The 12652-nt window shown below is 41.8% G+C and overlaps 1 protein-coding gene across 1 annotated transcript in view; it reads right to left on the bottom strand.

The window, feature by feature from the left end:
- The window catches only part of ZNF704 (zinc finger protein 704), a 321346-nt gene extending 310609 nt beyond the window's left edge, over nt 1–10737 (bottom strand). The window contains exon 1 of the mRNA XM_074202917.1: nt 10273–10737. Coding sequence (XP_074059018.1) covers nt 10273–10722 — 450 coding nt within the window. The 5' untranslated portion in view covers nt 10723–10737. The remainder of the gene's footprint in view (nt 1–10272) is intronic.
- Nucleotides 10738–12652: the final 1915 nt, after the last annotated feature.

The raw sequence follows: 12652 nt of genomic DNA, 5'->3' as shown, positions 1-12652 counted from the left end.
ATTTTATGGCTCTCCATCAAAGAAGGAATGGTTTAATAAACTGTGATATGCAATTGGCTATGACATGATACTATGCCATAAGAAATATGAAAAATTCAAAGGATAGGAAGGCTTATATGAATTGATATATATATATATTTAACTAGGCAGAATCAAGACAACAATATACACAATGATTAAATAGAAGTAGAAAAGTAAATACTAAAGAGAAAAAGCATTGAAACTGAACACCATAATGACCAAGCTTGAGCATTAGACAAAAAAATTCTTCCTCTTCTTTGCAGAGAGGTTAAAAACTAAGACAGTGAAGAATATGCCATACTGTCTACATTGATGCTATACCCAAAGGACTGCACTTCATCAACTGCCCTGAAGGCAACAACCTCCTCTAAGTCCTACCTTCCCCTATTCAAATGTGAGCTCCTTAAGATCCAGAACTATCTTACAATCCTAAATGTAGTTTAAGATATGCAATCAATATTCCATAAACTAGAAGTCTTAGTTACTTAGTTGGCATTGTTACCACTGATAAACTGCCTTTCCTTTCATTTACTTTTTTAAGTTTAAAGGGATATATCCCTAGGGAGGTGTTAGGAGGAGAAAAAATATATTCAAAAATGAAAGTAGTCTAAAAAATGGTAACAAAATACAGAAAAAAGACAAAAATATGATGGAAAACATAATATAAAATAAAAGATCTCAATATGCCAGCTTTCTCCTAATTTTATCAAGACTATTTCTCAAACTGATGTCTCATATAATAAACATCAAGATATATTCAAGCATAGGCAAAATTATTCAACTATTTATCACCCTAAAACTGTGTTCCATTCATTGAAAAAAATAATTGAAAGCAATTTTAAATTACAGGCAGTGTTCATCATTCTATTAGCCACTTTTAGTTAGGCTGTGGCAAGGATAAAGGTGCTAAGCTATGAAGGTCCTTTCAAACATCCAAATCAAAATACTATTGCTAAAAATCAGAGTGGGCAATTAGGTGACAAAATGAATAGAGCACTGGGCCTGGAATTAGGAAGATTCATCTTCATGTATTCACACCTGGCTTCAGGACACATAGTAGCTGTGTGATCCTGGGAAAGTCACATAACTGTTTACCCCAGTTTCCCTATCCATAAAATGAGAAAAATGGAAACCAATTCAATCTCTCTCCCAGGAAACCCCCTCCCCTAAGATGGACTAAACTCTAACAAGTTATTGTTGTGATGGATATCAGTTCAGTTTTAAGTGGCATTGAACAAGGACATATCCTATCATTTCTTGTTTTAACTTTACATAACTTGCTGTTAGATGATTTGATTGTCAGAGAAAGAAAAATATTTTCTTTTATGACCTTAAAACATGCTGGCTAGTTATTACCAAAAAGTGGCAACTGGAAAGTTTCCCTCCTATACTTAACTATAAATGCTACAAGTTCAAGTCAGTAACCTCATGGTTAGAACCGTATTACTTGGACTTTATGCTTTAACTTTCCATTCCAATTTACTACATACAAAGCCACCAGATCAATTTTTCCATTCTCCAGCCTAAAATCTTACAACAATTTCCCACAGCCAGGAAGCTTGAACAGGGGCAACTGGGGATATGGGTTAGACATAATGGGGGCATTGGAAACCAGTCTTCCCTTGAATTGGTTCAAAGTAATGGAGGGGAAAAAACAAACAAACAAACAAGCCAGGAACTTGGCCAGACCTGTCCTGTTCAAAGGCTCAAAGAGGTGCTAAAGTGACTTCAATGAGGAGGATGAGGCCCAGGTTTGATGAGTGGAGCCAGGACTAAACTAACTGTAGGAAGTCTGGGGACAAATGAAGATAGCATGTAAAGGACTTGAGAAAAATTCCAGTTTCCAAATACCCCTGGAAGGTGGAAAGAAAAACTATGAATTAGCAATTTTAATTGATTCAATAGAATGAAAACAAAAGAAGAGGAAAAGAAAGAAGATAAAGGTTAAGGTTAGAATACCTAATTCCTAGTCTAAAGAGAGCTCAGAATTTTGAACTAGAGTGAACCTTGGAGATCATCAAATTCATCCTCATTATTTTAGACAGAGGAACAGAAACTCAGAGATGGTAGGTAATTTATTGAAGTTCACATGGCTACTAAATGGATACTAAGGATAAAACTAGAACTCATATCTCTTGACTCCCAATCCAAAAGCAGTCCAATAGAATACACTACTTTATGAGCTAATTGGTGAACTTGTCTGAGGAGCCTGATTTAGATGCAGAAAACTATGAATTTACAGACACAGTTTTCTGTTTCCTCTTTCCAGGAGTATTTGGAAGCTGAAATTTTCCTCAAATCTCTTACATCCTAAGGTCACCTCTCCTCCAACCTCTGAAACAATATACTGGCAGTAGAAAAAGTCTAGCATTTATAATATGAAAAGAGATGATTTTGAACATGTTCTCTAATACTTAATAACTGTATGATCATAAAGAAACCATTTACCAATTCTCTGAACTTTAGGTTCCTGGAGTCAATAATAACAAAGATGAAATAAAAGGTTTTGTAAACCTTTGTAAACACCATCTGCTAATAAAACTAAATCCAGTGATTAAAAAAAAATCCTTAAGTGTCCTTCATAATGTAATGCATAATATCCAAAAACAAATTACTCTACAAAATATACATGTAGTAGGAGGGAAAAGCACTGACTTTGAAAAATTTTGAGGCAAGCCTGAAAGTCAATGATCTTACTGTTTTCTTTTAGATGAGGTCATAATACCCATAAGACCTCCCAGGATTGTTATGAGGAAAGTACTTTGGAAACTTTAAAGTTTAGCAGAAATGTAATTTATGAAATAGTAATCAAATTATTAGTCTGTCAGCAAGCATTTATTAGGCACCAACCATATACCAGGCACTGTATATTGTATATAATCATTACCATACAAAAGCAAATAACAGGCAACAACCACTCTGAGCAAAATAAACTGTGTAGTCAAGAAACAGTGGAAATTCAGGAGAACAGATCATTGAAAGTTGGGGTGGTCAGAAAAGATCACCCAGAGGAAATGGGATGTGAGCTGGGATTTGAAAGAAGGGAAAAAAAAGAAATTTCAGGTGAGACAAATTTAGAGACACTAAAGTTCATATTGTGTTGAAGACCTCTTTAGCAGAAGTGGATGCCTGAGACACCCTTAGGAGACAGTGGATTCCCCCTCCCTAAAGTCTTTAAACAAAGGCTGGATAATATATAAGGAATTCTTGTTTAGGTGACTAGATTAAACAGTCTCTGAAGTCCCTTCCAACTCTGTACTCTGCCTTCTTAATAAAATACAGGCTCTCTATGCTGTAGTCCAAAACCCTTCAGAAACAGCTCCAATCTACATTTCCGATCTTATTTTCCCCTTACTATTCTTCACAAAGCTTATGCTCCAGTCAGATTGGACTATTTGCTATTCCCTGAACATGCCTTATCTCTTCCCACTCCTATAAATTTGTTTATACCATTTGTTCCACTTGGAATAAATCTATCACATTCATTGTATCTACTTCCATACCTCACAAATATTTCTCAACCCTTGCAAACCAGCTTCCAGCCTCATGATTTAACTGAAATTTCCCTTTAACCTTATTGATAATCTCTTAACTGCCCAATCTAATGGTCTTCCCTCATTTTTCTTCTTCCTTTAAACTCTTAGTAGCAATGGACACTGATGATTTCCCCTCCCTACCACTTCCTGGTCATCTTCAATGAGAATGCTATCTACTAGTTCTTCTACATAGTTCCTTCTTATTTGCCTCATCATTCCCCTTGATCATGGGCATTCCTCAACACTCTGGCCTGGCCACTATTTTCTTCACTCTGTATACCCTCTCTTACTAATGACATTAGCTCTCATAGGTTCAATTATCTTTATGTATATGATTCCCAAAACTTCATGAGACCATTTGAGATTTTCTTGGCGAAAATTCCGGAGTAGTTTATCATTTTTCTCTCTCCTGCTCATTTTATAGATGAGGAACTAAGGCAAATGGGGTTAAGTGATTTGCCTGGAGTCACACAGCTAGTAAATGTCTGAGGCTGGATTTGAACCCATAAAGATGAGTCTTCCTGATTCTAAGCCCAATGCTCTTTCAGTCCTAATTTCCTCTCTTGAGCACCAGTCTCTGATCATTATTTTCACTGGGATGTCCTATGGGCAACACATGCTCAACATGTTGAACAAAGAACTCATTTTCTTCCTCCCTTCTCCTTTAATCCACTCTTCCTCTAAATAAACCTATTTGCCTAGGACCTATTTCAAACTCAGATTCATTACTTCCACATAATCTGAAGCTTTCCTTTCCCTCAAATTCAATCCTTATCAAATCACTTTCCATATCTTGTTGATTCTTGTTCGATAACATGTCACATCCATCATCTTCTCTCCAATCTGGGCCACAACCACAGTTCTGAGCCATGTCATCTCTAGCTCCTATTATTTATATTCCAAGTATCCTAGTTGGTCTGCTTATTTCCCATCACTCTCCTCTTCAATGTACCTTCCAAACAGCTGGCAAAATAGTTTTAAAGCTCAGGTCTGACCATGTCATGCCCCTGCTTAAAATCAAAACAAAAATTGTCATTAATATAAAATACAAACTCTTCAGTTTAACATTTAAAGCCCTTTCTCAGTTGTTTAAACCAACCTACCCAGGTTTTTTTTTTTCATATTAGTCCTTTTCACATAAAATATAATTCATCTGTATTGACCTGCTTGTTATTTTCACAATTTGCATCTCACCTCCCACTTCCATCTCCTCCATCAGGCTTGGATTACATTGTCTTTTCTCTCTAATCTCTTAGAATCCATAGATTTCTTCAAGGGCTACTTCAGGTGTTACTTTCAATGGAAGGCTTGTTATAATCCACCTAGTAAAACTTCTCTCTCCCTCCTCAGATTAGTTGGAATTTATTAATTTATCTGTTTACATGGTATAACTTGCACTGACTGTAAACTTCCACTGATGGTTTGTGCAATTATGTCACTTAAATCCAATTCACTAGGAAGTCAAGATATCACTCATCATCAACTATTTTACCCCAACATCATGATGTCATTGGTCTTCCAAAATGAAGGATGAACAAAAACGATTGTATTTTGGTTAGGCCATTTTTAGGTCATATTATATGCAAAATGTTTTATAAATGATCAAGTACTACATAAATATTGTCTATCATTATCTATTATTAGGACACTCTAGTTCAATTCAACAAACATTTACAAAGATCTGTTATTATATGTAGTAAATACTGTGGCCTAATAGAGAGAGGTGGGCAAATAATTTACTTTCTCCATGGTTCAGACAATTAAGACTAGAAATTACAGAGAGGGTGCTACTGGGTACTGGTAGAGTTTTCTCAATGGAAATACTATAACAATGAAATCACAAGTTAGATTCCCCCCCAAAAAAAATGTGCAAAGTGAGGTCATGCATTTTAAATGTATGAGGATCTTACATTTTATTGAGAAGGGGGAATCTAACAGGTAAGCATAATATGAGGTAAAATTTGAGAAGGTCAAAAGAGAGAACAGGAGATCATGTATGCCACTCTGCAAATGTTAAAGTTCTTCCATCAATATAAGCTATTATTATTCTTATCAAAACAAAATGCTTGGGACAGCTAGGTAGTAGTAGATAAAGCACCCGCCCTGGAGTCAGGAGTACCTGGGTTCAAATCCGGTCTCAGACATTTAATAATTACCTAGCTGTGTGGCCTTGGGCAAACCACTTAACCCCATTTGCCTTGCAAAAACAAAACAAAACAAAACAAAACAAAATGCTCTAAGGAAACCTGAACTGATAATATTTACTGGGAGAGGGAGGGGAGATCAGAATTGTGAGATGACTTCCTGCACTAATGGCAATTTGATAGTTATTCTTTTACTTGATTTGTTCTTTACTAACTTGAAAACTCCATATACAGAAAGGACTATGTTTTAGACATAATTGTATCCCTCAAAGCCTCTATTAATGCTCTACAAAGATTACAACAACAATAAATATTTGTTAAATGAATAAACAAACAATAGAGATTCAACATTTGAATGATCAACTAACAGGTCAATTCAGCTAATTATTCATTAATATATTTTGCAACTGGCTCACAATAGTGGGCCCATTAACAAGACTCTTGAAGAAAATCAATAGCAGATAACACCCACCTTAAGAACTTTCAAGTTTAATGTCAACTGCTCTCTGTAGGAATGTAATTTGTACAGATGCATGGAAAAGTTCAAAGTTCTTTCCTTAGGAAAGAGTTCTAGTTGCAGACACTCCAGCTGGCCAGCCTATAAAGGAATAGGCCTCTGGGCCTTCAGTTTGTCAGAACACAGTTCTGGATACTAAGTTTTCACAACAGAACTACAACTCCTCCAACTCCCTCACAAATAAAGCTTATCACTTTTACTGTGCTACAGTTATCTACAACTGGACAATTCAAACCATGAATACACTACAACCTAACACCAGCCAGTCTCTGAACACATTTGAGAGTATAATAAAACATCTATAGCCAATTAGGAAATATTATTTCTAATCCAGATTTCCTATGGAACACGTTTCGGTAGAACACAACTATCAATTCTGTCATTCAGTTCATCTAACTGAACAAAAAATCTGGAGGTGATATGGTAGGTTGTTGCACAGAGTACATTTCACAGGAAGGTACAATAAGAGACATGTTTTCGGATAACTTTTTGTAACCATTCAAATACTTTAATGCCAGAAAATGCCACTCTCCATGATGCACAAAGTCACATTTATGGATAGCAACCCACAAGAAGGATGATGCCTCTGGCATGCAAATGCCTTGTTCTCTGTCCACTCATCTAAATTCTCCAAATTCTGTCCTTGTACTAAAAGTTGGATAATAATAAAATGAAGCAATAGACTACCTATTAGCCACCCTACTCCACTCCCAATACAATCATCCAACGTAGGTCTTCACTGGTTGTAATTAATAACCAGTGAAACATTTTATATTGTTTTGTAAAATAAATTTGAAGATAAACTATTCTTCCTAATGGCCCTTAAATAAAGAACCACATCTAAAATTCAAGCTTAATTCAAGGGGGGGGGGGGAATAGCTTGTCTTTTAAAGATAAATGTGTCTGCTTTCCCCTACTCCCAGAAAATTTTGTAACATAACTTTTCTTTTTTGCCTTAGTTAGCAAAAAAGTCTCACAATAGCAATAATAACAATAAACAATTAACAATAGCAATCTAATTTAATCTAATAATTTAAGTGTCTATTAGCCCCTATTTCCTCTTTCCTTCAGACGAGGGGTGCTGCATCTTTTTTTATTCTGTGAACCCCTTTGTCAGTAGATTAAAGACCCCTTTTCAGAATGATGATTTTTAAATAATTGAATGGAAAGCTAAATTTTAATTAGATGTTAATGAAAATTTTAAAAGATGAATCTTGCAGTTAGGTGGTTCACTGGCCCTGGAGTTAGGAGGAGTTGAGTTTCAAATGTGAACTCAGAAACTTAATATTACCTAGTTGTTTGACCTTGGGCAACTCACTTAACCCCGCTGCCTTGCAAAAAAAAAAATGTGAATCTTTCCTGAATATAAATTCATGAGGAATTCTAGTCTCAGATCCCAAGTTAAGAATCTCTGCTTAGGGTTCTAACCAGAATCTCTGATTTGTTCTTACCATTATATATTTTATTTTGCATTCTATTTGATTTGTAAATTAACTAAATCCTTTTCAGAAAATGTTGATATACATCTTAAAATGAATTAAGGAAGTTAATCAGGCAAGAGACTGTCTTGATATATATTATAGCCTGTTAAAAATTATTTTCTTCTATTCTATTAGTAGACCACTGAGGTTGAAAGGCAATTAAAATACCCTGTCTGAAAATGAAAGATGAGGACGATGCATACCTTTCTTTTAACAATAAATACACTCCTGAAAAGCTGTATACAAACCAAATTTATACAAAATGAATCATTTTTCAAATAAGTAGAATCCAGCAATGAATCTTTTGAAAAGTGATGACTGCTCTTTGAAATGCAAATCACTACCACCTTGTTTACTTGTTTTATATTTATAGTTTAAAATTCTTGTCTTTCTTATTGAAAGTATTACTTTCACTAGAATTGCTCATTAACCCTCTACAATGGAAGTAATGGTGATCTTGTTGGCAGTGCAGCTGGCTTTGGTAATGGTGGTGGAGAAAGAAGGGGAGAAGGTAGAAGATGAAGTAGAAGTTGAAGAAGAAAAAGACTAATAAGCCATATTTATAATATAGTACTTTAAGATTTACATAACACTTTCCTTACCCTCATTTCACAAGTGTGTAAATTTGGTTCTGTTTACTTACAAGTAACAAGTTCTCCTAGGTAACTTTGAATCCAGGTCTAATCTAAACCCAGCAGTCTTTCCACTGCACTCCACATCCTCTCAAATGCACAATATTCTCTGAATTGCTGTGGCCAAGAAATTATTTACTTGATGGCCAATTTTCTTATCTTCCTCTAACATATATTTCATCAAGCAGTCCTTACTCAAAGTTTTTTGAACTTTGATCGTCCAGACTACTTGCTCTACTGGTCATGGCCTTTGATGATCTAGGGTCACTTTCATACAATAACGCAGAATAGGGTGTTAGTAAAATACATTTTATTTTTAATTTAGATTCTCTTTTCTGAATTTTCTTGAAACAGCACATTAGAATTGTCACTTTTCTTCTTGACACCTAATTATATTTAAAATTTTTATGAAAAATGCAAAGTAGATTTCTGGTTCCCCCTTCCCAAAAAAGGGAAATGGTCCATGGGAAAAGCAAAACTTCTTTCAAAAGATATATCACCCTAGTTCTGAAGGGCTCAGTTCCAAAAGCAAACAGAAGAACCTAGAACCAAACTTTTTTTTTAATAGGTTTTGCAAGGCAATGGGGTTAAGTGGCTTAGCCAAGGCCACACAGGTAATTATTAACTGTCTCGGGCTGGATTTGAACTCAGGTCCACCTGACTCCAGGGCCTGTGCTCTATCCATTGTGCCACCTAGTCACCCCCAAGAACCATACTTTCTTCAAAGCTTTCTAGGCATACATAGGTGACCATAATGGGGACCATGGCTTGGACCCTAGAAAGCAGCCCTCCCCCATTCCCCCCAAAATGATCCTAATTGCCAGCTTCAGAACAATGTCTCATTAGCTTATTGAGGTCATTGTTCCTTTGTTACAGTTAAACAGTCGCTTGTTTTGTAGATGTGCTGTTTTCAAGTTTTGGAAGTCTGTTTTCTAATCTTTACATTTTTAGCTCAGTTTAAAAGAATAGCTAGGTTCAGAAGATTCCCTGGACTCCAAAAAACATCTGTTTCACAAAAGTTCAGTTAACAGCAGAGTCCACACACACACCAAAACAGACACACAGACACACACACACCCCGCCAGCAATAATGAAAAGTAATCATCCTTTGCTCAACAGCTTACCACTGTTACTCTCAAAACTTCTCGGCAACATATATCCAAGCAATCGCTGTGCTATCCAATCCCATGCCTTGAAAGCCCTGGCAAGACAATTGTATAATAAACTCCTTATCATACACTGAAGACATAAACACCAAAATACCGGTCTCTGCTTCGGCGTAGAGGGGGGCATTCTGTAAATTCCAACAACAATGTATAATTAGAAAAAAAAAGGCTCATTTTAGATGGCTGGCTGCCTCAGGCTGACCCTAATCGGTATTTTTTTTTCCCTAAATCAACAATTTGGGGAAAATAACAATTTGGCCAAAATAACTACGGCCCTTTTGGATGCTGATGGGGAGAGCGGGAGCCCCAAACCTGCAAACAGCCTTCCCGATGGGCAGAAGAACTTGCTTGTTTTTTCCATGAAATGGGAACGGGGGGCTCTAACAAGTGCCTCCGGCCGGCCGGCCGGCGCCGCAGGACAACAGGTCCCGGGCAGGAAGGCTACGGGCCGGCGGTTTCGGGGCTCGGGAAGCTGCTGCTGGGGCTCGCCTTCGGCGGCGTCTGACAGACCCGGCCCGGGATCGAGAACAACAGCACCCCCCCCCCGGGTGGGACACACGGACAGTCACGCAGAGTCGGACACACGGACACGCTCCCGCTCCCTCTGAGTGGGAGACATCCCACGACGGCTCCGGGTCCCGGCCAAGGCCCATCCCCCGGCGAGCCGGGCAAGGCCGGTGCAGCCGGGGAGCAGCGGCCGGCCGCCCCCAAGCGCTCCCTGCCGCCGACACGCCCCTCCCGCTGCCCGGCTCCCGGGCGCCCCGCGCCGACGCACCTTCAGCGGGCCCCGGGGCTGGCCCCTCGGGGTCGCGGGGGGCAGGAAGCGCTCCTCGACGTCGTCGTCCTCGTCCTCCTCCACCACCTCGACGACCACCTCCTCGTCCTCGTCGTCCTCGTCGTCGTCGTCCTCCTCCTCGGCGCCCCCCCGCGCCTTGCCCTCCGGCCTGCCGCGGCCGCGCCGCCGCCCGCCCCCCTCCTCCTCCTCCTCCTCCTCCGGCAGCAGCAGCACCGGGGCGGGGGCCGCGGCGGCGGGCGGGGGGGCGGCCCCGGGCCGGCGCGGCGGGGGCGGCGGCCTCCAGTTCTCCCGGGCCGGGGCCGGGGCCGGGGCCGGGGCCGGCGGCGGCAGCCCGGGCCGGGCGCCCTCCTTCGGCGGCGGCGGCGGCGGCGCGGCGCCCCCCCGGCGGCTCCCCAGGCTGGAGCGCTTGGCTAGGCGCCGAGCCTGCATGCCTGGCGCAGGGGCTCCGGGCCGCGGTGCGAAGCGGGAGAGTTTGTCACCTCCTCCTCCTCCTCCTCCTCCTCCTCCTCCTCCTCCTCGCCCCGCTCTTCCTCGCCCTCCTCCTCCTCCTCCTCCTCGGGCTCGGGCTGTCGCTCGAGGCGCAGCCCGCCGGGGGTCGGGGCTGCCGGGGGCCGCCGGGGCCGCCTCCCACGGCATGCAAGTGCCCGAGCGGCGGCGCGGGGCTGCGGCGGCGGCGCCTCTCCTGCGCCCGAGCCCCGCCGAGCGGTCCGGCCGGGAGGCGGGCCGCCGGCTCCTGCTAGCGCCGGCGGGCGGCGGCGGTGGGTGTGCGCGCGCGCTGGGCCGCCTCCGGCGCTGCCCGCGGGGAGCCACAGCCGGTGCAGGCCGCCTCCGAGGGCTCCATGCACGCGGCCCGAGCCGGCCGCCGCGCCTCGCCCGGGCCCTGCCCCGGCTGCCGGGCCTACGGCTCCCCGCTCTCCGGCGGCGCTGGAGCTGTTTGTGTTGTGTGTTTTCCACCACCGCCCCCTCTCCCCTCCTCGCTAGCCATTCCTCGCAGCCCGCGAGCCCCGCGCAGCCAAAACCCGGACTGGATTCTTTCTCTCCTTTCTCTGCCCTCCGCCGCCTGCGCTTGGCGCCACGGGGGCCCGGGCCGAGCCGCCGCCGCCCGCCCCCCGGGCCGGTTCTTCGGCTCTGGCGGAGCCGCTCCCGCCTAAACGGAGGGAGTGGCGGCGGACCCTGGATGGCAGCCGCGCTGCCGGGACCGGAGTGGTTGGAAATCCGTGGGAGGCCGGTTTAGACACACTGGAAGCTGCTGGGGGGCGGGGGGGGGGGGGGGGGCGCGAGAGTCCTGGGCTGAGAAAGTCCGGATCTTCTTGGACATTCTGAAACACTACATTTGTACTCTTCCAAGCCAGAGGCATCGCTGGTGTGTCGTGGAAGTAGCCCTGGATTTGGAGTCGGAAGACCTGGTTTTAAATGCCACTTTCGAGCCTTGAGGATCTTAAACGAGTCACCTAATTCCCCCTAATCTTAGTTTCCGAAGCTGTTGAATAAAGAATATGCATTATCTCCCTCATATAGAGTTATGGAGAAGGGGAGGGGCAAATGAGACAACACATTAAAAGATTTTGTAAATTATAAAGTTATGTAAATGTGAATAATTAGATACTCTTTTGCATAATTCCTATATTCAGTTCTATCTCCACCCGGTATACTATCACAAATAGCCCTAGTCCGGCAGACTTGTCCAAAATTCTTCAGCAATTTTTTTCTATACCTTGAATGATTGTTTTTCAGCTCATGACATTACTTTTTTTCTTTTTTAGTACACAGCAGATCTCCCCTATTAAAAAAAAAAAAGTAAAAAATCAAAAAACAACTCTTCCCCTAATTCTTTTTTTCACCCTGACACAGTTTCATCTTCGCCCTTTTCTTCTGAACCTACCTGCCACTCATTTATTCCTTCAGCCATTGCATACCAACAGTTAACACTGTGCCTAGTATCCTAGTAGGCCCATAATAAATGTTCACTGATAGATGGAATTGCAACTTTTAATCCTCATCGCTCAAACAGCTATCACAAAAGTTACTGGAGACTTCCTTGCTAAATTGAAGCAAAAAGATCTTTCTAGCCTAGAAAATTAGGCTAAATTTTAGGTGATGGGATTTAATAACGATTTATGTAAAGACTTTCATGAGAGCTGAAGAAATCGATTTCACAAGTAGAAGATGGCAGACACCAGTTTGTCTGTGCAGAAGTTGAAAGAGAAGCTGTTAGTGGTTTGAAAGTTTACTATGAATCAGTATAATATGTCAACCAAAAAGGCTAATTCAGTCTTGGGTTGCATTAAGGAAAAAAGATAATTTCAACACCTAAGTAGGTGATAGTCACACTATACTCTGCCGGGGTCAGACTATATCT

Source organism: Macrotis lagotis, chromosome X, assembly GCF_037893015.1.
Source record: "Macrotis lagotis isolate mMagLag1 chromosome X, bilby.v1.9.chrom.fasta, whole genome shotgun sequence".
Classification (NCBI taxonomy): domain Eukaryota; kingdom Metazoa; phylum Chordata; class Mammalia; order Peramelemorphia; family Peramelidae; genus Macrotis; species Macrotis lagotis.
This window is presented reverse-complemented; position numbering and strand designations above follow the sequence as displayed.